General features: G+C 36.2%; 1 protein-coding gene across 1 annotated transcript in view; it reads left to right on the top strand.

The window, feature by feature from the left end:
• The window catches only part of ARHGAP15 (Rho GTPase activating protein 15), a 604,198-nt gene that overhangs the window by 60,259 nt on the left and 516,232 nt on the right, over positions 1-27,707 (top strand). The window contains exon 3 of the mRNA XM_029224609.1: positions 15,503-15,571. Within this exon, the coding sequence (XP_029080442.1) occupies positions 15,503-15,571 (69 nt within the window). The remainder of the gene's footprint in view (positions 1-15,502; positions 15,572-27,707) is intronic.

The raw sequence follows: 27,707 nt of genomic DNA, 5'->3' as shown, positions 1-27,707 counted from the left end.
TCTCTCTTTCAAGACTATTTGGAGAAAATTTTAATTTTTTTATGATAAGTTACACTTAACTCGTAGTCAGTTTTATTATTTTTTTATCAAAGTTATACATGAAGTTAAGACATTAGTCTAGAAAGCTTTTAATTAAACATAGCATTCCTCTGGCTTCTCCATCTGTCTACTCATCAATCTCACTTGCTAGCGGCTACCACCTTCAACAGCTTTAGTTTTTTGGTATTGTTGTTTCTTATTTCCATTAACCTTCATGTTTTTCAACACTATATGCCATCGGACTTTTCCTGATTTATCTGTTTTAGGCATTATATATTAACTTTCTGTTATGATACTTTAATATTAGCACTCTTACACTCACACCTTCCCTTCCCTCACTCTTTTCATTATAGTTCTGTCACAATTTTTGTTTCAGTCACTAGTTGACATTATTGTGATTTTCTAAATATTTCTAGTTGAGCCAAGAATTATTATATAATTATCATTCCTTTTGTATTCAACCTTTTTTCATGGACTTAATAATTGTCTTAGTTTAATTTACTTATATTTTGTCATATCTATAGCTAATTTACCCAAAGATGCCAGCAAATCTCTCAAACTCCTACCAGTCTTTTCCTCAAACACAGAAACATTAAATATTGTCTATCTGCATTTAAAATTTTGTTTTCTTTCTGTTGATTTCCATCACCTTACTTCAATTTGGACTGAAGACTGTTGGCCTGACACACATCGGTGAACATGGGCTCCTCTTCGCCATATTTTTTTATGTCTCCAGGCCTTATTTACAATGCCTTCTTATCCTTGGTCAAATCCTTCATTTTGCTAATTTTCCTCAGGAGTTTCCCAATACGAATGTAGTGGAGACAAATGCTTTGAGTCCTTTTTTATCTGGAGATGTCTGTATTCAATTCTGTCTTTTGATTGATAGTTTAACAAGCTACATAATTCTAGGTTGACAGTATTTTCTCCTTAAATTGTGGAAGCATTTTTCTAGCCTCCAGTCAGTTTTAGAAAAGCCTAACACCATTCTGATTCCCATCCTTTTGTATGTGATCTTTCTCTCTCTCTCTCTATTTCCAGTGTTCTATAATTGCATGACCTACCTATTAATTTATTACACCAGACACTTGATAGTCTCTTTCAACCAGAAGGCTCATATTATAAACTTCTGGGATATTTGCTTGTACTTTATTTTAAAATTTCTTCACACGCATTTAAAAATTAATTTTTGTCCTTTGGGATTTTCCTATAAGGCAGATGTTGAACTTCTCAGATTATTTTTTTTATTTATTCTTTTTTATAATCCAGCTCTTTGTTTTTCTATTTCCTGACATATTTATTATTCTTATCCTCCAAGAATTATGTTGAATTAATATATTTACATTTTTAATTTACAAATGCCTCTCTTTATTATTATTGTTCCTGTTTTTATGAATCCTATGTATTTTCTTATCTCTTGATAATATTAACAATAGTTGTTTTTTAAATTTTCTTTTTTGTGTATTATTTCTGCTTATTTTGGGTTCCTTTTTAGATTTGCTTGTTTTGATATTCCTCTTCCATTTTGGGACTTTCCCCAAAGACTTTAACTTCATTAAAGCAGAGGTTATTTTACTCATCACTTTGAACATGTACGTATTTGATGCTCAATAAATAAATATATAATATAGTGATTATAATTTATTATACGTATAATGTAATTATACTCATATATAAGTGTTATATAATATATGACCTATAAGTATAATATATAAATATTATATATTATATAGTATTATATATCATATATTAATTAATTTCTTTTAACTCATTCCTGCATGCTCATATTTTAAAAAGAGGCACTAAAATGCCTCTTGGAGTTGGCATGTTGGGCTTGTTGACTGCCAGGCTTTTTTGTAGAACATGTTGATGCAAGCTTTTCATTGAGGGTATCTGAGTTTCAGTATCTGAAGGACTTTAGAACCATTCATCCTTCTAGAGTAGACTCCTTAAGTCTTCTGGGTGAAGGGATACATTTTTTGCCACTGGCATTTCTGGGAGAAAAGTTGAGAATGGGTGCTGAGGGTTCCATTGCTTGGTACATAGGATTTAATCCCCTAGTTCACAGTACTGCAATCTTCTCTTCCCTCTGCAATGCCGGGTGATCCTAAGTCAAGACTCTGGAAACTGCCTGATTTAATGTCTGTCTCATGCATGTCTGGGAGCGGTCTCCTGGCTATGAATAAATGAGTGCAATGAATGACTGAGCCTGGGAGTCCGGCTTTTCCGATAATGGCTGTTGCAGGCAGTTTTGACCTTACCTCTTATCGTACCTTGTGCTTCCAAGTGATGAGCCTCTTGAACATTCTGTGGGGAGGGAAGGACTTATTAACTTTTTTGTCATTAATATCCTCATCTTCCACTGCTGCAAACACTGAGGTTGTAGATTTTTCATTTTATGAAGTAATATACAATGCTTTCATAACTTTTTATCTTCCAAAAGTTTTTTGAGATGTATTATCCACTTTTGTGCACATTTTCATTCTCTATGAATATGTTTTTATCCTTTTACTCTGATTTTAGTACACAGGGGGGATTAAGGTATATGTTCAATCCACAAGTTTCAACTAAAAGTCCACTTTGGCAACTTTACCTCAGCTGGGATAATATCTAGAACAGATAGATAGTCATTTTCCAATTCCAGGATATGCCAAATACAAATTGTAGCACTATTTTTGAGTGAATACTATAGTAAAGTATATGCACCATTAGTTTATTTGTCTTCCTGATTTCCAAAACATTGCTATCATTATTTCATTTAGATAATGTTCAAGATGATTATAAAAATTTCTTATTTGAAATATGATGAAAATAGAATAGGCACTTAGGTGTAAGAAGATAGTTCAGTACAAGTTGATAAACACTAGTCTATATTTTGATCTACAAACAGTGTGATATGATGGACAGGCAACAAGCAGTTGTTGAATATTCACTTTTTTTTTTTTTTTTTTTTTTGCGGTACGCGGGCCTCTCACCGTTGTGGCCTCTCCCGTTGTGGAGCACAGGCTCCGGATGCGCAAGCTCAGCGGCCATGGCTCACGGGTCCAGCCACTCCGTGGCATGTGGGATCTTCCCAGACCGGGGCACGAACCCGTGTCCCCTGTATCGGCAGGCGGACTCTCAACCACTGTGCCACCAGGGAAGCCCTGAATATTCACTTTGAGAGGCAGTAGATTCAGCATTTAAAAGCTTTGGAGTCAGCATACACGCGGTTTTGAATTGAATGAATCTGGGTTAACCAACAGCCTCTGACACTCGCTAACTTTCAGTCTTATTTCACTTGCCTTAGATTTATCATCTATGCAATGAGGGCAATAATCATAACTACTTCATGGATAGTACACATTATTAAAGTTGTTAAACACCACTGGCTATAGAATCAAGTTGCTTGTGTTTGAATCCTGCCTCTGTTACTTAATAGTTGATCTCAGTCAAGCTCAACTTCTTTCAAAACTGAATTTAGGTGACTAGATTTTGGTCTTTGAGCTGGTGAGATAATGAGATTTAGATTTGTATGATGCGATTTTGGTCTTTGAGTGGATGCTATAATAAAACGAGACTCTTTGGAATTGTGGGAGAGGATGATGTATTTTGCTTGTGGGAGGGACATGATTTGTTGAGGGCCAGAGGTGGGATTGTGGTAGGCAAAATTCTAAAACCCCAGGATTCCCACCTCCTTGTGTGCATATCCAGTATAACTCCACTTCTTGAGTATTTAAAGATTTTTCTATTAAAATGCTTTCAGAGTATCCTAGAAGAAATAGTTGGAGTTTCTTAAAGAAATAACTCATTTAAAAAGAGTTTTTAAAAGCATCAAACACTTTAAAAGAACATTGACTGAATGTTAATTATCCATGCACTAAAATATATTTACTCATTTACTAGAAGGACTGTTGAAAGAGGAATTATATAATTGGTATAGCAGAGACTATACTAATGAGTACTTACCATGTGGTTGAAGCTGTATATGTTTTAATTTACTTATTTCTAATGGAATCCTATGAGGAATGACAACTATACCTTGCATATTTCACAACTGAGGAAATAGAGGCACCAAGAGGTAAAACAATTTTCCCAGTGGGTAAGTGATAATAGAATATAGAACTGTTCAAAATAATAATCTACATAATTGTGTAATGCTACTTAAAACCATTATTACAGAAATATATCTACCTAAATCTATATCCATATCTATACCTATCTATATCTATTTATCTTCTCAGATTTTTCCTCTGGAAGAGGAGTGTAAGCCCCAAGCATTGGGTATACTACATATATCAGGGAACTATAATATTATCCAACTAGTGTCAGTTATTTCAACTGTAGACTAATGGAGGGATCATTTTGAAAGTTCAACCTTATTTCAGTAAGGATAGATGGCAAATCTCCTATGAGAAACTATGGAACTTCGTCTGGAAATGACTGCTGACTTAGTCCATATTTTGGAAAGAATGATGAATATGTTTATAACAGGGTATCACAGGGCAAGGCATTATAAGCTTTTGAAGGTCTTGGTAAATTCAATGAAAAATAGGTCACATGTATAAGATGATGCAATATGAAGTTTGAAGTGACCAATTCCATAATATGTATTTCTCACTATACTAAGTTCAGTTGATTTAAAGATGAGTAAAACATGGTCCTTACCCTCAAGAGTCTCTAGATAGGACATCTGCTTTTTTTCACTTTCAAAAAGTTAGTAGTATGTAACTCTTACTGTAAAATACTCAAGGTGTGGTAAGTCATGAGGAAAATGATTTATTCTGGGAGCTCACTCTGACAGTTATAGAATAAAAATCAGATTGAAGAGTTTTGGATGACTATACCCATTCTTTGTCTATTTTCACCAGCAGCTCCCAAATAATTCCAAATTCAGTTTCTCGTAAATACTTTTTCAAACTATTCAAACTTACCTCTTCTTTGACTAGTTTTCATTTAAGTATACATCTAAGCATGGTGCTAACTTGAAGGTCAATAAGGAAAACAGGATGAGGGATCTGTCTTTTATGAAAATATGCTGCTTTTGAGAACTTTTTTTTTTGATAGGAAAAAATGGCAGATTTTCTCTTGTAAACCGTATGTTCTTGCATTTCTGATATCTGGAATCAGTAGCTTGCCAGAAACGTTCCCAATCAAAATTCAGACTAACCCATGAAGGTGTCCAAAGAAGTCTGTTCTGATTACTAAAGATGTTGAACTAGTCCTGACTTCAAACAGTAGATATTTCCACACTTTAGTGGTATATGACAGCTCTATTCATTCCACAATGTCAGATTCTTTGGTTTTGGCCATTGGGTATTTACGCATTTCTGGCTAGGGAAGCAGAGAAACCTAATTTGATTCTCAAGCCAAAAGTTTTTAGGCCCTGTTCCTTTGGAACTTGGACTGGAGGATTTTGGCACTGTATAAAGACGAGGACAGAGCAAGTAGTCACACATAACTAACTGACTCAACAGAACATATTCAGGGAGAAAGATCATGCCTACACATTGGATAACCATTCTCCAAGGCAGACTGACAACACCCTGAATTCAATCACCCTTAAATAAACACACAAGGAAAGCAAAGCTTTAACATACCTTCCGGCACTGCTTTCCAAAGCAGCCTGATTGGTTTGAGTGCCATAGGCCAGGCTGCAGATGCAACCATTACTGTTGTTCTTACTTATGTCTGTCTGCTAACAAGCATTCATATGCTTTGGATCATTAAAGTCACAACCTCCTATGCCAATCTATTCCTCTTCCACGGATTTCCTGTAGATTGGAAAGAGAGATGCTATTTTCTGTTTCTTTTTTCTCTCTATTAGGACCTCCAGTAAGGGTTATTTCTGAGGTCTGAATATTGTAGCTTGTACCCTTGCTCCCATTGAGCATATAAATTGTGTTCCCATTAAGCTTGTTCTTTTTGCCTGATTTATTTCGTTTTCTGTTGTACGTGCCTTTTCAATGCAAGGCAAGTGATTTGTGCTGGAGCTGCGACAGACAAAAAGTGTTGTAACTTAAGCTATTTCCTGGTGCCATTGCTATCTGTGAGAGATCTGCTGTACTTACACCCTTGCTAAATTTCTTCTGACAGACTCCAGGTGGTCGGGATTTTCACAATCCATCCCATTTCTGAATTAGAACTTGTCATTTGGGGCTCTGTGGATTCTTCCTTATCATCTTACTGTTGGTAGCAGGTTGAGTGTATTTGTATATCTACCTGTAAAAGGCCACATGTGTCCACAGGTATAAGCAGAGGTAGAGAAACATAAGTGTCTCTTTCAGAGAAGGCACAGAAGACAGATACTGGAGAGAGAGAAAGAAAAAAATTGTCACTTGTAGTATTATGCAGGCTGCCCATCTAAACCCATCATTGCCTGGCACCTACACACTAAGGGCAAGGATCCAGCCAACTTGTGAGTGGGCACCATGCCATTTGAGCAGATGGGCATGGAAGTCGGCAGCCAGTAGACCATGTATGTGCATCAGCAGTGGGTGTTGAGGGCACGATTCCCAGAGGAGAATGTCCTAACAGCTGTCTGGCCTGAGCCAACGTACTTACGACCAAGGAAAAGTGCCATCCTTCAATCCTGCTGAGTTGGATTAACCTTCAGAACTAATCTGCGTTTTTGTCAGTAGAAGGTGAGTTTGGGGTCTATGAAAACCTCAAAAAAATAACTGAAGAAAGGAAACTGGAAAGATACGATTATTAGACATTCACTAAAGATGCCAACAACATTTGTATGCATGTTTTAAATATTTGACCAAAAGTCCATTAATTCTTGAAAGAACGTCATGGTTATTAAAAGCTTTGCCTCCCACAATGCTTTTAGAAGTGACCTTTCGACACAGGGAGAGCATTTTCAGCGAGTTACATAGTACATTTCCATCTTTGTGCTAAGAAAAAATGTGCAAGGAAAGGTGTCAAAAGACTATAGAAATCTGACTGTGGGTAAATGTCTTTGTCAAACTTTACATATCATAGATCAAACTTGATATATCGTGGATTACAGCTTTCCAAAGAAGAGAATTTCTTCTTTACTGATTGAACATACACCTGAAAAAGTAAGAAGTAAATTTGATATTTCAACTTAAGCCCTTCTGGACAATGAAAGAGACTGAAAATAAAGCCTGCTTCTAATCTGATGAGTATTTCCAGACAGTTACACATCATGAAATTAGATATAGTTTGTTTCTGCCCAACATAGCCAAATGGTGATTTGACAATGATTTGTTTCATTTAGCTAAAAATAGGTAGACCACTTCAATAATTTAGACCCTCAATAACTGTTTGTTTTCTGTTTTCCTTTGTTTTGAGTTTTTGTGAGATAGTTTTCTTGGTATTGTTTTCTACTGCCTTGAATCTTTTTATTTAAAAAATAACATATGACTTGCCATTGTGGAGAAAATATCTGTTTGGCCAAGTGTTCTAGATACCCATCTATATTTTCTTAATCTATCTAAACTCCTTTTGTTTACAGAGTAAAATATCTCTGTATGGAGAGTAAAAGAGATGAATAAGTTATTTTATCTGCTAATGGTAGTAACTTTAGCTCTGGCTCTAATGAATTATCTAATGTGTTAGATCTAATACCATTAGTAGTATTATGAGTGAAATAAGATGTTTCTGTGTCTATTTGGCCCTTATTTTCTCATATCAATTTGGAAATTCATGGCTAAATATATATGAACCTATAAAGAAAAACAGTAAGCTAAAAATTAAGACAATACATAAATGCACTTTACATGAAGAAAATGTAAAAAATTGTATTACTCAGATATCTCTGTGTTTCTTGATTCTGGTAGTTTTTATCTTACAAGCGCATTTGAAGGCTAAAATTGTGGAGAGTCCAAGTTCCGTATGAATGATACCTCTCAGTCTGAGAAGATTCTTGGAGAGAAACATTTTACTGAAAGTATGCAAAAAAAAATGAGAAAACTAAAACAGTATTTAGCAATAAACAAGGAAGTGTGCGCTGTATATAGTTCATTTTTATTTAAACAGGAAAGTAAGAGGCAGTTTGATTTTCTTCTTGGAGGAACACACGTGTTTGTGACTAAATAAAGGAGGGAAAATATAAAGGAGTTAGAATCATTCCAGCAAGCACTTACCTTTGGCTATCTGGGATAAGAATATGTGGTTGAAGCTGAATTTCACTCAACTAGACTTATCCCAGGATTGAAAGGCTGGTGAGAGCTTCAGGTGACCCAGATGCTGACTGAAGAATACTCAAGAAACTTAAAAAGAAAAAAAAAAAAGCTGATAAACTTTAGTATACCCATCAAAAGGTTTCTGAATCTTTCATTTTCTGCAGGGGATAAAAGAGATGAGAGTGTCAGATTTCTGACTGACAATGTACAACCAAAAAAGGTTTATGGAAAAAAATTTTTAAAAAGACATTTGCTTATGCCCAGTATGGTAATTGAATGATATTGTGGGCAGATGGAGGAAGAGAATACAAATGTTAAACAGTATACTGTGGTACATTAATAAGGAGTAAAACAAGATTTGGATTTTCCATGGTTTATGTCATTACCTCTCGTTAGGACTAGGAAGGATACATTTAGTTAGTGGTAGAATAATTATGAGGCATGCGTAAATTTTATATGTGCCTACAAATATGTAAAGTTAGAACATTAAATGCATGATAAGGTAATGTCCTTATGTGTTCTTATCTTCCTTTTTTTTTTCAAAATCAGTTACCTACCACATACACATGATTGAAAAAATAGAGCCATCACTTAGGTTGATGTTTATTATTTCTAAACAACTAAATTGTTGTGAGTTTAAGAAATACTGGCCACCTCTCTACATTCCAAAAAAAAAAAGCTTCACTAACTTTCCTTAATTTCTGATTGTAGTAGCTTTAAGAAAAAGAACTTGCAAAACAAATGAAGATTTGAACATAAGACTTGGGATACACCAAAAACAAACAAGCAAACAAACAAAAACTCTTGAGAAACTGAAGATAAAAACTAAACTTAACCAAAAATTTATTTCTGTTTTTCATCCAAGTATCCAGGGAGGTTGCTAACGGGAGGTATGCCTCAGAAAATGTACATGTCTGTGAAAATGTTGGAACTAATGCTTTTATTCAAGTGATTTTATTTCAGTTCTAAGCCACGAGATATAAACTTTCATCAAAAATGGTAATCTATTTAAAATCAGAGCTATGTGGAATGTTTCATGTTTATGTATAACTCTCATAGTAGATGCTCCTAAACAAGGAAAATAATATGCTCAAATTCTGTTATTTTTACAGTTTGTAATATATCAAGTACTAGACCCACCCATCAGTTTCATATTTTTTAAATAGTTAAAAGAAAAAAGGAATGGAAGAAAAAATAGAGACACTTTGAAAAAGGGACTTTTAATTCCTTTTTTTGGAGGAAAAGGTATCTGAAAAACTTAATTATGATGCTTATTCTAATAAGAACAAAAAGGAATTTAAAGGAAAATATGCATTACACATCTTGAATACTTCATTTTCCACTTTGCTTTGCACAATTAGAAAGCTGGAGTACCTGGGGAGGGCAGAGGAGTGGAAGCAGGGAGCATAGTGGGCAGTGATAAAGGAGGAAACTCATAGATTTGATCTAAAAAAGTTGCAGTGTTATATAATATTAACCTAATTTTGAGTTCAAAAAAATCCAAGTCAAAAGGTATTTGTACTTCTATTTTTTCAGTGGTAGCTACAGATGATTTCTATTTACCGGAAAAATAAATCAATAGGAAGATGGCATCACTGAAAAAAAGATAAGGTCTGACATTTTTTTTTTTTCTCCTCAAAGGAAGGGTTGCCATCAACTCATGTATTTATTATGAAAGCTCAGTTGCTTAAGATGCAGAATACTGTGAGAGGAAAAACAGTTTAAGACAAAACCATGTCACCTCAAAAGAAACTGTTAAGTAACATTCTTAATAAATAGGCTGGAGAAGTGTGGAATTGTTAAGGCCTCTTTCTGCTAAAATGCTGCAAGTAAATTGACAGGTAGCAATTCATAAAATTCTCAGATGGGAATTGTAAAATGATATTGAAACCAATATTTCATAATTTAAGAGTAAAAGAACTAGCAAAAAAAAAATCAGGCTATAAACACTTAAATATGTGGTGGGTATACATACATGTTCACTTATGTTTAGAGGGAAGATCTGTATACTATTTCAGATTATTTGGAGACATAAAAAGAAATCATACATACATATAAATCATATTTTCAGGCTTCCTCAGAAGAAATACTTCTGTACTTCACAGAGAAAATAATGTATTAAAATTTTTATATCAAGCTACTGCTAATGTTTTGACGGTTATTTTAGGTTTTCAAATTCAATGATTAATTAACAGTTCCTGCAAAAGTGCAAAGGATCTAAGATTAAACAATGGAGCCCAGCCTTGCCAGCGTTCTGAAACTTATCCAGAAGCAATTTACAGAACAAGATGTAGGTTTTTTGATGTCAGGTACATTTAAAAGTTCTGATATCAAGAACTTCATCCAAAATGAAGGATTATCCAAAATGAAGTATGTGCTCTCTTTGCAATACTAGTATTAGAGATATTTTATAATGTCAACAAACAGGTACATTTTAAGCACCTACTATTAGAAATTACTGGCATATGAGTGTAACTAAACATGAAATGTTTACTGGCTAAAATGAATGGTTCATAAAAAATCTATGGAAAAGAATATAAAAAAGAATGTATATATATGTATATGTATATATACAAAAAAAACTGAATCACTTTGCTGTACAGCAGAAATAAATACAACATTGTAAATCAACTGCACTTCAAAAAAAAACCAAACTGATGTCTTAAGTGGGACTGTTTCTCAGGAGAATATCCCATAAACATTTGCAAAATTATCAGATACTGCCAATAAGCTATTGATAAATAATATAAGCTGTAAGATTTTCTCAGTTTATACTGTGGCTTAGGAGAATCCTTTTTTCCCTTCAAACTTAACCTCATGAGACTGTGATTGACCTCACATTTTCTTTACAATTATTATTTCAATTAAGTATGTCACAGAAGCACAGCTCTTTTGAAACATCCTAGGTTTTTCAGATATCCATGCAAGACAATTGAGCAACTTTGGTTCCAGAATGTCCTAAATGATAAGTCTCAGTCAGCATAATCTGATTTGGCATAACATATTTCTGTACCTAATGCTTAACTGAGAAAGACATTAAAGCAAAAGACAGGTGATGAAAGTTTTCTTTTCTTCTGTATCTTCATAACTTGATTGAACATGATAGATTAGCTAGCTTATTGATTTAGGAATGATCAGCAATATTACTTACCCTAAAGGAATAATAAGATGATTCATAACAGATTTGAAATCTGATTTCTAACTTCCTGCATCAATGTGTACAAATGTGTAAGCTTGGCTCTCTTCAAATTTCTACCTTAGGAATATCCACTTATGCACACAGGGGATCTCTGTAGTTCCCCAAGAATTTAGTGACTGTCTTTATACATATACATTTATATTTCTGGAAAAACAATAAAGTGCAATAACTGAGGGCTTAGATCCACGTTAAAACATCACCCATGCTTTCACTAGCTATGGACTTTAAAAGTTATTTTAAAGGTGTGTGTCTGTGTTTCTACCTTTATGAAATATATGTCATTGATCTCTTAATGTTTGGGTGATAATTAAATATTTCAGTACATGCAAAACACTTAGAACAGTGCCTGGCAACTAATAGGCACTCAGTAAATGTTAGCAGGCAGTATTATTGTTGTATCATTTCTCAAGTTGAATTCTTGTTTATACCATGGAACCAATGGTTTCCTTCAAGGGTGGTATGCGCTTAGTAACTGGTCATTTCTAATTCCATTTCTTCCCATTAAAATTTGTTTCCCAAACTTCAGTCATTCACTTATTGTGTTTGTTCTTTTTTTTCCCCACATTTCATATACTTAAATAACTTTATATTAATGGAAAATGTATTCATATCACTAATAAATGGCTCTGATATAAATTTTTCTACTAAACCTTAAAATTATGTAAATAATAATTAAAATTGAAACATTCATCAGCTAAAATCATCTCTTGTACCCCTGGCAGTATGTATACAACACATTTTGAAGCATTGCCTTATAAGAAAGCTTTCTATAGGTGACTAGAAGGGAATATTTAGAGGCTTGTGGACCACTATGCCCATTAAAATCCAGTAGTGGTAGGACAAAAGATGGCATGGACTTGGCCATAGAAGAAATGGTAAAACTGACACAAGTGAATGCCCAGGTGCCTATTCATTGGTATCATATTGTGGAGACATTTACATACTACTGCTTTCTCTAACATTTAAAGCTTGAGGTACTTTACATGCCAAAAGAATGACTTTTACACCAAGACTATAAATCCAGCAAGAAAATGGAACAAGAAAACTCCCTCTATCCCAGAATTCTCCGACCTTTGTAAGCTGAATATGACATGTATACTAAATTTTCACTGAAGATTATAAATCTTAGTATAATTAGTAATAGTTGAGAGTAGTAAATTCTAAATGCATAGCAATATAAAACAAATTCTAGTTCCTTAAGAGGCTTAAATACCAAATATATGTATATTCTCCCCCTGCTGAGAAGCTGAAATATCAATGAATAACAGGTATGAAGTTTTGGTTGCTAGGATTTCTCTCATTATTATTCTGTTCACAGTTTTCTTATTTAAAAGACCTTTCATTTCAACATTGATTGAGTGTCAGCTATGGTTATCTTAATTAGGGTAATGTTAACACCTATAAAATTCTCTAAAATACATGATGGCTCCACAAAATAGAAGTTTATTTCTCGCTATATACAAGTTCGAAGGAATTTTTCTACCTGAACTCTCTGTCCTCGCTGCAACTTTTCTCTAAGTATAAAATTATTCCAAAATAAAAAGTTTACTAAATAAAACAAAGTGAATTTTCCTGGCCTGTGCTTGGCTTTTCTTGACATGGTGATTCAGGGCCCCCAACTTGCATCTTTATCCTCCCATAAGGCCTCGGTTAATGTTTTCTCCCAGCCAGTATACTAGGAAAGAGAACATTGCGGGGGGAGCACTCACTGGTTAATAGCCTTGGAGGGGGAGTGGTTCTCATGATTTCTGCTCATTTGTCTTTGGTCTGAACTAGTCACGTGGCCACTCTGGAGATGTGCTCAGGAAAGAGAGCACAGAATTTGGTGAGTGACCACCAGGCTCTTCCTCCCTCCCATATATCAATTTGCACCTGTATTCCAACACTTAGAAATACACCCATACACCTCCTCAAAGGAGACAACCAAAAGTCCCATCCAGTTACTGCCTCAAGCTCCAGTTCCAGAATCTCTGGTGATAAGTAGCTTTCTTCATCAGGCCCAAATTTTCTCCAGGGTGTTAAGAATTTAGAACTTGAAAAATAAGCTCTCTGTCCTGCCCTCCCCATCATATCCAATAGAAAATGGTGGGGCAAGAACTTAATACCTGGAAATAAACAAACAAACAAAGATCGTCTCGTTTGTAAAGGAAAGAATGGTAAATGACCAACAGTCTCTGGACCAAAGTGATGATTGTAATCCTGCTGGGCAGGTCCTCTGAGACCCTGCCCTGGCAGTAGAGACAGTTTCTGGCTCTTCTTTCTGGGAGAATTTCCCATATCCATTGTTCTCCCAGGTTTCTGGCTCTGCTTTCTGGAGTCTCTTCCTTCCCCATTATCCTTCTTGGGCCACATCTGAAGTGGGAATTGAAGAAAATGTCTTCCTTGAATGTTGTACTTCCTTCATAATTCAGTTTTTGTGGAGCAAATATGGGATTCAGGGATTGAATAGAATCACAGGGTTTTTAGGCCAGGTTTTTGGTTTCTTTGGGAATACAGTTCCCTCAGAATCTTAGAAGACATTGATCTAATTCCCTCAGTCTGTTGCATGTGCTGGTAAGCAGAGTCAAAGACATCCAAAGTTCCTTTCTAGGCATGGTACTTGAGCCTGCTTTATTTAAAGATTCCTTGCACTCATGCCTTTCTCTCTCTTTGTCTCTCTCAGTCTCTGCCTCTGTCTCTTCCTTTTTCTTCCTAGTGTTTGTCCCAACCCTTTCTACTCTCTCCTTCATTCAAAGTACTGGAAAATTCCTGTTTAGTGAAATAGTACTCTTGATGAGAGCTTCTACTTAAATTTTCAAGATAATGATTTTTAATTATAAATTCCTCACTTTTTTTTTTTAATTATAGAATCTGTCTACGATGCTTCTTCAGGAGAAAGAACAATAAGGCATTTAAAACAAATTTGTTCCAAAAGCACTTGTTGTATGATTATTATATATTTATATATATCTGGATAATAGTAGAAGACAGGGAAATTAATAGCACATTAACTCCGAAAAAGCTGAGTTCATAACATAGCATAAACACAAAGTGTTTCAATATTAAATATTTTGTTCCAGTTATTACTACAGCATTGCAGATCACACTGAAACATAGAGGTATAAAGCAATGATTTTTTTATGCTTATGGAATCTGGTCAAAAATTCAGATAAGGCACAACAGGAACGGCTTATTTCTCCTACAGTGTTTGAGGTCTCTGCTGGGAAGACTTGAAAGCTGGGGGTGGTTCAATGGCTGGAAGAAGGAATCATCAGGATATCTTTATACTCACGTGATTGGTGGTTGATACTGGCTGTCTGCTGGAACCTCAGCTAGTCTGTCATCTAGAGGACTTACGAGGTCTCTCTCTCTGTGGTCTCTCTGTATGGGATGATCTGGTGACTTTTTTTTTTTTTTTTTTTTTTACAATCCATAGCAAATATATTACTCAATAGCCAGTGCCACATCATAGCATCACCCAGAGCCCTCACCTTCCCTCCCCACCTGTCCCCAAGGGTACAGCCATAATGGAAAAAACAAAAGTAAACTCAGATCTCTGCTTTTCCTCTGGAAAAAGGGATCTTGGCCCCGAAAGCCCCTTTCCACAGGTCTCAGCAGGCAAGGGAGTGGACACCTCCTGTGCCCAGAGAGCAGGGCTCCAGGCTCCAACAACAGAGAGAACATGCAGGCAGGAGCCAGAGCCCCATGTCTGTGGAAGAAGATGAGCTGGGAGTATTCCAAGAGAACAAGGGGGTAGTGCGTGATATTTTTATGCTCTAATATTTGGAGTCCATATAGTATTACTTCTGCCATATGTTTTGGTTAAAGCAGGTATAAAGGTCTGCCCAAGTTTGAAATGAAAGAACATAGACCTCACCATTTGATAGGAGGGGTGTCAAGGTCACACAGTAAGAAGACCACATGCAATATGAGATTGTTGCAGCCAGCCGTCTTTGAGTACACATCTTACTCAAATTAATGTCCAAAACATTTACTTCCCATTTAAATGTACTTTATTCGCCTTTTTGAATGAATCTGAATATGGTTATTTTCATGTGCAGTTTTACTAAATTACGCTCTTTTAAATCATTTAAAGTTTTTTTTTTTTTTAAGAAAAATAATATAATAGTATCAAATGTCACTATTTTTTCAGGTATCCCGGCACAGAAGGAATCATTCACAGCATGTCATGAAAGATGTCATTCCTCCACTGGAACAACTGGTAAGTGATTATTTCACTTCAATACTGTATTATTTATCTACTGCTACAAAATAAATTACCTCAGAACTCAGCAACTTGGAACAGCACATATTATTATCTCATGTTTCTGTGGGTAAGGAATCTGGGCATAACCTAGCAGGGTCCTGTGGCTCAGAGCCTTTCAAAAGTTTGCACTCAAGGTTTAAGCCAAAATTGGGGTCACATCTGAAGGCTTGACTGGGGAAAGATCTGTTTTCAAGTTCAGGTATGTGGTTGCTGGCAGGATTTAGTTCCTTCAGTGCTTTTGGCCAGAGGCTACTCTTACTTCCTTGCCACTTGGGCTTTTCCAGCATTGTGGCTTGCTCCTTCAAAGCATGCAAACTGAGAAGACAAGAGTCTGGCTTATTCTGCTCCTGCCAAAATGACCTCCTTACTTTTTCCACAGGGCCGTTTCTCCTCTTCTTTCCTCTGCCTGATACAAAATACTTCATTTGGCGCCCAGAAATTTTTAGGGCTTATTCGTTCCTTTTCTTTGCATCTCTGTTCAAATATCACCTTTTAAGATAGCTCTTCTCTAGTGTCCCCTAAACACAAATGAGCAAATTTAAAAACCCACCATTTCTGTCCACACTTCTTTTCTCTTACCCTAATTTAATTTTCTGCATAGAACTTACCACCATGTGGTATACTCTGCAGTTTCTTTTTATTTGTTTGTCATCTCCTTAGAAAGTTCTGTGAGAGCAGGGTTATTGTCTCCTATGTTTATAACTATTCCCATGATTATAACAATTACTAGAACATAGCAAAATCTCAGTAAATGTGTGTTAAATGAGTGCACAAATGAAATAGTTAATGACTTTTTTTTTAATTTCCAAGCTCATAGTACACAGATCTATACTTGTGTACTTTCTCTTCATTATCTCATCATATATCTTGAAGTGCTACTTAGTCATTTGTTCTTAGCGCATCTTGGTGTCATCCTTAAAATGAAATATCCCAAGTTGAACACACCATCACCATCTTCCCAAATTGATTCCTATTTCCATTGAACCCCATCTCTATTTTTTTAATAGCTGTTAAAAACAAAACGTTAGCTCTTTTTAATAGAGACTTGTTTTAAAATTTTATTTATTTATTTAAATTTTTATTTTATATTGGAGTATAGTTGATTAACAATGTGTTAGTTTCAGGTGTACAGCAAAGTGATTCAATTATACATATACATGTATCTATTCTTTTTCAAATTATTTTCCCATTTAGGCTATTACAGAATATTGAGCAGAGTTCCCTCTGCTATACAGTAGGTCCTTGTTGGTTATCTATTTTAAATATAGTAGTGTGTACATGTTAGTCCCAAACTCCCAATCTATCCCATTTCTATTAGTAGCAAATGTTTATCTAGGCTGAGAACACATTTTCTTTGGATCCTTTATTTTCTCTATGACCCTTCACATGTCAACATTTTCTGAGGTGGTTTCTCCACAGTGGATGTGGTGGCCTCATCTTTTTCTCCATGTGTACAGGCACACCCTTTCTGAGGCCTTCATATGCTTTTGGTCTCACCCCACTGTATCCCACCATGCCTCTCCCACTGATCCTGCGCTACTGTACAACCTTCTACACCAACCTTCTTTAAACAGTACCTTCATTATTTCATTCTCCTTGTCAGAACTTTCAACAGCTTCCTATTTTCTATAGCACCAAGTCTATAGACTTCTCTCACGGCTCTGATTTACCTTATTTATTATCTACTGCCAAATACACAACCTCAAGCTAGCAGTAGTAACATGATTAAGACATGGTTCTCACCCTGAAGGAGTTTGGATTTTCTGTAACAATTATAGCTCCTTCATCTCAGCACTCTTTTGTGTTGTTCTCTCTTATTTCATGGGTAATAGACTTGTTCCATGGCTAGACTATAAATGCTTTGAAGTTAGGGGTCATGACTTGTATTTTCTTTATTATATCATACTTCCCCTTACATTGCTTCTGGGACTAGTGTTTGTTCAGAAAAGACATGTTTGTCAATTGATTTAATGATAAGATATTAAAGATTTATTAAAACAATATTGTTGATTTTGGAGATTAATAAATATATGACTGCTATTCATAGTGAAAGACATTTTAAAATTTAGTTAGATATAACAATATCTTGTTTTCAAAATTAATCACTTAGGTTTCAACTTAGAGACCATTTTCCCTGGAAAGTATTTCTTTGCTTCCTCAACTTTGCATCAGGTAGCCCTTCTTTATTCTACCTTCCTATAGCAGCTTGGCCTTGCCTCTGTCTCTAAATTGCCTCTATCTCTAATCACACTAAAATTGCCTGTTTCCTTTTACTTGTCTCTTACTGCACTATAAGTATTTGAGGGGAGAGCTATGCTTCACTTACTGTTTTATTATTAAAACTTCATAGAAGGCCTGGCATAATATAGCTGTACAGTGAATAGAAAATAATTGTGTTTCTTTTCTATAAATTTGCCTTACAGAACATATAAAGTGCTCTTTTTTAAATATAGCACGTGCAAGTGTTTCTCTGAAGTGTTTGATGAAACATGGCAAAAGTTAGACTGAAAATGAAGCTATATGAACATGTGTGTACGTCATATAAATATATATGCAATTATATATAATTTTACATGTACAAATATATATGGATTATATTTGAAAAATGCCTTAAAGTGTCTCAAAATTTTTACATGAAATATATATTAATTATGAATTTTAAAAATTAAAATTATGGTCATTACTTAAATTTAATCAATAACTAATGGTATATTTGTGCTATGCCTATACATCAAGCATAGGCTAATATTAAAAAAATTAGAATATTCAGAAATAGTTTTGTCAGTTTAATAACTTCCTACCTTTAAGGTTATTTGTTGGTTTGCTGGCCTATAGTTATGTGTTTTGACTCTGCAGCCTCAATTCTCAATAAATGAAACTCATTTTAAATATCTCAAATTATGGATAGTTTAACTAAAAGAAAATATATCTAAGTGCTCAATACTCTATTCTAGGTCAGATAACCTTGTAAAAGTGACATTGGGAAGTACTGCTGATAGAAGGAAAAAAAGACAGTAATTTGTTGACCTCTTCAGTTTGCAGTCTCTCTGAATCTCTTTCTCTGCATCTCTCTCTCTCTCTGTTACTCTCTCTGTCTACACAAGCACACACACTCTCCCTCTCTCTCTCTCTCTCTCTCTCTTTCTCTCTAAACTCTACTGGAACTACCAACCAATTTACTTCCTATTCCTGAGTTGGGTTTCCCTGGTCCCTCTCTTTGACTACTTGTTTATCTTGCTCTATCTTGTGAACAGAGGTTATGTTCAACTTTTATTCATCAATCTCTACTTGAATTAAATTGCTTATTTAATGTTACTTTAAAGACAAATGATTATCTTTCCCCCACACGTCTTACTTATGAATTACTTCATTATGGTAGACGATTCCAAAATAACCACCAATTCCCTCAAACAACAAATTCTGATTAGTATTTTTTTTTAATTTCATTTACTTATTAATTTATTTTTGGCTGCGTTGGGTCTTCGTTGCTGCGTGCGGGCTTTCACTAGTTGCAGCGAGCGGGGGCTACTCTTCGTTGCAGTGCATGGGCTTCTCATTGCGGTGGCTTCTCTTGTTGCAGAGCACGGGCTCTAGGAGCGCAGGCTTCAGTAGTTGTGGCATGCAGGCTCAGTAGTTGTGGCCCCCAGGCTTAGTTGCTCCGCGGCATGTGGGATCTTCCTGGACCAGGGCTTGAACCCATGTTCCCTGCATTGGCAGGCGGATTCTTAACCACTGCGCCACCAGGGAAGTCCCTCTGATTAATTTTTAATTATCCGTTACTGTTTACATCAAGACTTGAATTATTTTCTAGAACCTATAAAGCTGTCTTTATATTTGACTAATATAACTGTATAATTATTTTTAACCTAGATTCACATATTTTTTATGCAAATCTGATGTGTTCCTTCCTTCATCTCTGCATCTCTTTTTCTTTCCCTCATGCCTGCCTCAGTGTTGCTTCTGGAATCATCCAATAGGTTCTTGCAGTAGTTTCCCTTGCCAGTACCTACCAGGATCAACTACCATATATAAAATGATATACACCAAAACACTGTAGAAAATAGTAAAATCCTTTAAGTTGATGTTATTACTCATTATTTTTACTATATGGATCTTTGAGCTTATTTATATCCCACATTTTCTGCTATAAATCCCATTTCCTTTATCTCCTATATTTAGAACTTCCTTGAACAGTATCCAGCAATCATGGGAGGCTTTGGCTTTAAGCACAACCGGCAAAAGTATCCTATTTGATGCACTCCCTTCGGAGAAAAGTAATTCACTTTATGACAGTGGAGTCTGCCATGGTGGATGCTCCCATAGATGCTATCACCCTTTGGTAACCATGCTTTACCTCTCAACTTCCCCTTTAATAAAGTAGGTTGTGATCAACACAGTTAAACAGAAACATAATGCATTTCTTTTGAATACTAACAAAAATATATTCCTATTTGGAGTCTGAAATCTTAGGGCAGAAACTACCCAGTTCACTGACAGCTGAAGTCATTTATGCCACTTGGTGTGCAAATCCATATGCTATCAATGCATGAGACTATATTATTTTCTGAGAAGCCGTGTTGTTGCTTAACCAGTTCTGTAATGCAGCAAAGATTTTAAACATGAAATGTCAAATATACTAATATGTGTTTGTTTCCTGATCTTGTATATTTCATATTATAACTCTTCGTGAGACCTAATTATTTTCCGGGCATTTTCCCTTTTCCCCCTAAAGAAATGTTCAAGAAAAATAACCCAGTTTATAGCATGTTAAATCTTTATCATCTTTATGTTTATCAAAAGAGTATAAGACATCTCTACAGATAACCCTGCAGGAGTCAAAAGCCTGTGGCAGGTTTTAGAGAATCATCTGCTACCTCCTGAGCTAGAAGGACTTGGAGGCCAGAGCTCAGGAAGTTACCATGGCTTGGGGGCAAAGCAGGCTTTTGCAGATAAACCTTAAGTCACAGATTCTACCTTTTGGAGCCAGATATCATTTTGTGGATTAATTAATACTTGTGAGGGCTTTAAGGATGAAAGACATTGTGAGCACACAGTGTTTTCTTATTTTAAAACAAAGGACGGCCCCTGTGGGTGAATAATTCTATTGATCAGGCTGTGCTTTCCTCAAATTGCAAAAAATTTTCAAAAGCTCTTCAGTCTTTCAAAATTCTACTTTGTTAAGATAGAATTAGGTTTTCTGAAAAAAACTTCTTCCCAGATCTTCAAGCTGGCAGTATGTTAATAATGTTATATAATTTAATAACAGTAATACAAACCATCTCCAAGTTTTCATTGCTTTATGTACCCTTCCTTTACTCAAACAGCAGGAGTGTGTTTTTTATTTAAAAAAAAATTTTATTGGAGTATAGTTTTTACAGTGTTTTGTAGGAGTGTGTTAATTCCAATGTTTGTTGAGGCCATCCCTGTGCTGGGCACCGGGCTGGGTTTAGGGTATGCAATGATATGCTAAATAGTCATGTCCTTTTTTGGAGGGGCTGTCAGTCTAGGGGTGAAGAAAAGTATTAAACGAGTAAAGAAAGGCATAATTCTCTGAATGCAAATTACACAACATGCTATGACAGCAGACAAACAAGTTTCTATGAAAGAGGGAGAGCCTACCTTGGATTAAGTAGTCATAAGATCACTCTTTGAAAGGGCCATTTAAATTGAGATTTGTAGGGCGACTAGAGTTTGTCAAGCAAATTACTGGAAGAATGATGCAAACTGAAGGAATATCAAGTGCAAAGGTCTGGAAGTCAGAACAAAGTGGTTACATTGGAAAAACTGCAAGAATGCCACACTGGCTAGAACAGGGAAATAAGTCTGGAAGTGTGGGCAGATTGAGGCGGTGCTCAGATGTTGATGGGCCTTGAGGTGATGATACGGAGTTCAGAAGCCATTAAAACACAGAAACAGGTTACCATGACTTCTCCCATCCAGGCCTACATTTGAAATTCATTTAACTGTAGAGTAGAGAAGAAGAACAAACACAACAACAAAAAAGGTTGTTAACATTGAGCAATCCTTTCTTCCCTACTGCCTTGACCAAAATTAGGTTATAACAAAACAATTGAATTAGGCTAATAAGTTGCCCAGGCAGTGACCAGGAAGGCGATTCTCACTGAATTCCAATGACGGGCAAGGAAACAAAGAAGTCAGGGAAGAAGAGAGAAATAAAGGAGGAGAAAGGAGATGTGATACACAGGAAAAGCCTCCAGAAGACTGAAATTCTTAAGACAAAAAGAGGTTCCCTCATCAGCCTGTTTCCCAATTAGAACCTGGATATTTTGGTGGTGACCAAATGAAACACGCTGGTTACAAGATGAAAGGCTCAGGAAAAGGCTATGGGGGTTCTTAAACATCAAAATGTAGCTTATTCAAGATGATATTTTGATGAGTTAAGGGTAAATAAATCAGAGACATGTGGGTAAAATTTCTCTTGAAATACACAGGGGTTTAAAATGATGGGGAAATTCACTTGGCAAAACATTATATGTACTTTGCCAAACCCAACATTTGAAAAACAGTTTAAGACATTCAGCAGAACCCCAAAGCACAACATATTCTCTTATCCTGAGAGTAAGAGAGGGAGAATACCCATGAAAGCATTGTGCAACATACACACTGCAGGGTATAAATAATTTACAATGAGCAAACCATGCCTAACTTTGAGACCTGAAGTCAAGACCGGCTTCTCCAGAACTTCTTTGAGAATGCTTTATTACTCATTTACAGGCATCACTCATGTATGACACAGCATCGTTTTTCTTTGCTTTTCTTCTATCCTCCTTTTTGTGTAATTATTGTATCCAACTTGAGAATTTTGGTTTACCACTTTTTTAAAGTATGCACACAGTAAATTATGTATCTACATTAGGCAGAAATATTATATTTCACCCCTCTAAATGCATCATAGTTCATTCTCCAGCTATATGTAAGATAGTCCTATAATTAAGCATTTACAGTTTTTATGTACTTAGTACTTTATATGATGTACAGATAAGCTGCATTTTGAAGGTGATTTTTTTTCCTTGTTTTTGTTTCTGTTCTACTGCAAGTCCACACACATGGTCAGCAGATCTGATATAGCAAGAAAGCTAGAGCCAGTACAGAAATAATTGGAAACGGAGAAGAAAAATGTAAGCAATGAATCCCAAACAGGGAAGTGGGGCAAGAGAAGGAAAGCCAATGGAGTTATGTAGGATGACTAAGTTCTAGAGATCAACTATACAGCATGGTGATTATATTGGTTAATAAGACTGTTGTACACTGGAAATTTGCTACAAGAGTAGACCTCACATGCTCTCACCACAAAAAAAAGACTTAAATTTTGGGGCTTCCCAGGTGGCACAGTGGTTAAGAATCTGCCTGCCAATGCAGGGAACACGGGTTTGAGCCCTGGTCCAGGAAGATCCCACATGCCGCGGAGCAGCTGAGCCCGTGCGCCACAACTGCTGAGCCTGCGCTCTACAGCCCGCGAGCCACAACTATTGAGCCTGCGTGCCACAACTACTGAAGCCTGTGCCTAGAGCCCATGCTCCACAACAAGAGAGGCCACCACAATGAGAAGCCCGCGCACCACAGCAAAGAGTAGCCCCAGCTCGGCGCAACTAGAGAAAGCCTGCACGCAGCAATGAAGACCCAACGCAGCCAAAAATAAATAAATTTATTAAATAAATAAAAAGATAACTATATGAGGAAATGTATATATTAAGTAGCTTGACTATAGTATCATTTCACTATGTATATGTAGGTGAAAACATCATATTGTACACCGTAAATATATACAATTTTTATTTTAAAAATAGCAACTTAAAAAATAATTTTTAAAAAGCCAATGGAAAGAAGACACAGAAATTTCTATTTCTGTGGGTGGTGGAAAAGTTAAGAGATTTAAGAAGGAAGAGAAGCCCCATTTGGGGGTAAAATGATGTAACCAGATATGTCCTCCTTCTGTGCTTTGTAATAGAAATTATCAAAACAAACAGATTATCAGCAAAGTACTGTGATCTATTAAAAGTTCAGAAAAAAATATAGCAAGTGCCTAATTATTAAATAGGAAAATAATTAAATGCAAAATAATAGTAGCGCATGTTTGTAGTTATACAGAATTGATACGAAATTCTCCTAGGAGGCCAGTCAGTCATACAGAAACTTTCACAGGGTGGTGCTACTTCGGAGGGCTCTCTCCAGTTCAGGTCTGGGGCCTGTCTCTGTTTTGTGGATCTTGAAAAATTATATGTAACAATTACAGAGATGATGATCCCTAGGATTACCTCACAGTAACCAAATTTGTAAGAGTCAGCTGTATAAATTATAATTCTTATTTATTAATTTATAATGGCGAATATACTGATGCTATTTGTCACCCACATTCTGACTATTTGTGAGAGGACTGAGGAAGCTAAATTAGGAGTCAGAGGATTGCCAGTGAAAACAGGAATCAGAACAAAGGAGAAAAGAGCAACCACTTACATACATCAGCAGCCCAAAGGGTCTGTCGTTCTGCTATTAAAAGCCAATACCCTCTCATGAAAATCTGGTGAAAGTTTTAGATTCAGTTTATTTCCATTTATAAACATGTATTTTGACAGAATTCTTTTGGTGGACTGGTGTAGATGAAAACCTATTGTTTTCAATTCAAGTCTTTTATCTGAGAGAACTACTTGAAGCCTTCATATAAAAAAAAAATTGCAGTGTCTGTACTTAATGGTTACAGGCTGGTCCTTCTGCCATGACTGTTAGCATTAATCAAAGGTTGTCATCTGCTCTCTTGCCTTGCCTCTCGCTTCCAACTTAGGATGATAAACAGGTGCTATCTGGATATCCCACTGCCATTCATCCTTTTCATCTGTATCTCAGCACAGTTGTGTCTGCCGAGTGCTTCCTCAATGCTAGCAGACTGGCTGGCATCCAATCTGGACAAATTGCTGATCTTTCCTGCCACTTAACATTAAATAGGGCTTCTAAGGAATATTGGACAAATAGCTCAAGAAGCCAGATTCAGCATCTAAAGATTGGTTGGCAATTCTTAAGTATACTTTGTTTAGGGAGTGCTGCTATTTTAAAGAACTTCAAGTTGGCCTGGAACTTGGTGTATAGTATCCTAAACATAGGCCTAAAGCTATACAGAGTTTTGTAAATTACTAGCGGCAAGACCATCTAGGTCCTAGATGACCAGTATACTCAACTGTAATTTATAGATTACTGTCCCTTCAAACCATGTGATTAACATAAAAGAGGAATAAGTAATTAGAATAATTACTATGGTACCATATATAAACCCACATACAAAATACATAGCAATCTTCTGCTTACCCTAATACTTCTTTCTGCTCCTATGAGCCTCCTGGAATAACTGATTCCTCGTACCTGGAACATGGTGAGGTATTTCAAAGTATGACGACAAGGAATAATAAAGTAATTAAATGTACCTCATGGAAACTTTGCTTCCCAGCATGGGACTTAAAATAATGCAGTGCTTTCAGTGTAGGAAGCCTGATTGGAGTTTTCTATTCCAGGGCAAAAGTTGGCCTTAGTCTCTAAGATAACTGGAGGGGAGTATGGTATCCAGTCCCCCCAAAAGAGGAACAGGAGTATCTTGAAATGTGAGCTCACAAGGATATAAGCCTCAGTAAGATTAAGGTTGTCCTGTTAGTCTTTGCAGTCCCATTGTGAGCAGAGCAGCTGGTATTTAGGGGAAGAGGATGTTACCATTTTAAAATGTGTTGAAAGAATGAATGGTTGTGCAGCAAGTATGAAAGAAACAACGGAGAGAAGTGAACACCTGATCACAAAAGTGGGAATAGTGCATGATGGTTGCACATGTATATAATTACATGTAGAAATGTGTATGCCGATACATAGATAAGTAAAAATATGCACTGTAGAAATAAATATAATAGGTAAAAGTACACAGTAGAAGAATTATTAGCTTCTTCAAATGACCAGGAAGGCAACTTGGACTTTGAAAGATAATATAAAAGAAGATACCTAACCTGCCATTTACCTCTTCCTCTTTCCTTTTTCTGGACCTCTGTGTGGACATGCCTGGAAACTCTGTTGCGTTGACCAAAGGCCGTGAAAATTGGTTCAGCCTGTTTGATGGCAATGATGTCCATTTATAGAATCCTAACATGAGAAATCCAGCCCCTGGCCTCAATCTCAGGTATCCTGAAAAGATCCAGCATATAGAGAAACTTTACTTATACATTCAAGGAGAGAGAATTTTAAGGTATATAATTCAAGCCAGCTTATGTTGATTTCCCTTGCAAGAGTGTTAGGTTTCTTTCACATTTCTCTTCTCTTTTTAAAGAAATGGTCATCAATAATACATCTCTGGGTACTAAATATCCACCTAGTGGTCTTTTAGTGAATATTTTTATGGGGAAAAAGGCAATATTCTTAGCTGAGAAAGTATGCATCAGTTTTTATCATGGGTTGAGAGATTTTGTAGCTGTTTGGTAGATAGAGTCAGGCTTTTGGTAACTTATTTTATTTTCATCATAAGAAAGCTTAAATGGTAAATTTTATCTGTGGTTACACAACAAAATTTCTCAATATACATTCCTAAAAGGGACCTCCTCTGTGATGCTAATTGCTCTTAACAACATTTTTCTTCCAAACATTTGTAGAAACTAGTGATGCCCAGATTTAAATACTAAATGTATTATATGGATTTTAGGGGGTAGACAAATAAGACTTCCTGGAAGTAAGAAGAAGAGATGGCATACATTAGGACAAAAGGTGGGAAAAGCAAATGAATAGACGTATCTAAGTACAGAAGAGGCACCACTGAACATCATGATTCTAAAAGTTATCTAAGAGAGCTTCCTCAGATTCTTCTAGGCTTGTGGAGAACATGCTGAAAGAAAAGAAATTCTCTGGAAATGTAGCTATGTGAAAAATACTATGCTATGATTATCATAAGTCATCATTATCTTCATCATTATTTATTAAGAGATGTCTTCATCTAACGTATTTTTTTATTTCTATTTTAAATTTTATTTTATTTTATTTTATTTTTCTACTTTATTGGAGTATAATTGCTTTGCAATGATGTGTTAGTTTCTGCTTTATAACAAAGTGAATCAGTTATACATATGTTCCCATATCTCTTCCCTCTTGTGTCTCCCTCCCTCCCACCCTCCCTATCCCACCCCTCTAGGTGGTCACAAAGCACTGAGCTGATCTCCCTGTGCTATGCAGCTGCTTCCCACTAGCTATCTATTTCACGTTTGGTAGTGTATATATGTCCATGCCACTCTCTCGCTTTGTCACAGCTTACCCTTCCCCCTCCCCATATCCTCAAGTCCGTTCTCTAGCAGGTCTGTGTCTTTATTCCTGTCTTACCCCTAGGTTCTTCATGACATTTTTTTTTTTCTTAAATTCCATATATATGTGTTAGCATACAGTATTTGTCTTTCTCTTTCTGACTTGCTTCACTCTGTATGACAGACTCTAGGTCCATCCACCTCGTTACAAACAGCTCAATTTCGTTTCTTTTAAGGCTGAGCAATATTCCTTTCTACATATGTGCCACACCTTCTTTATCCATTCATCCGATGATGGACACTTAGGTTGTTTCCGTCTCCTGGCTATTGTAAATAGAGCTGCAATGAACATTTTGGTACATGACTCTTTTTTTTTTTTTTTGTGGTGTGCGGGCCTCTCACTGCTGTGGCCTCCCCCGTTGCGGAGCACAGGCTCCGGACGCACTGGCCCAGCGGCCATGGCCCACGGGCCCAGCCGCTCTGTGGCATGCGGAATCCTCCCGGACAGGGGCACAAACGCACGTCCCCTGCATCGGCAGGCGGACTCCCAACCACTGCACCAACAGGGAAGCCCCACATGACTGTTTTTGAATTATGGTTTTCTCAGGGTATATGCCCAGTAGTGGGATTGCTGGGGCATATGGTAGTTCTGTTTGTAGTTTTTTAAGGAACCTCCATACTGTTCTCCATAGTGGCTGTACCAATTCACATTCCCACCAGCAGTGCAAGAGTGTTCGCTTTTCTCCACACCCTCTCCAGCATTTATTGTTCCTAGATTTTTTGATGAGGACCATTCTGACTGGTGTGAGATGATATCT

This window comes from Monodon monoceros, unplaced genomic scaffold (genome assembly GCF_005190385.1).
Source record: "Monodon monoceros isolate NGI ecotype Baffin Bay Population unplaced genomic scaffold, NGI_Narwhal_1 Super_Scaffold_16, whole genome shotgun sequence".
Lineage (NCBI taxonomy): Eukaryota > Metazoa > Chordata > Mammalia > Artiodactyla > Monodontidae > Monodon > Monodon monoceros.
This window is presented reverse-complemented; position numbering and strand designations above follow the sequence as displayed.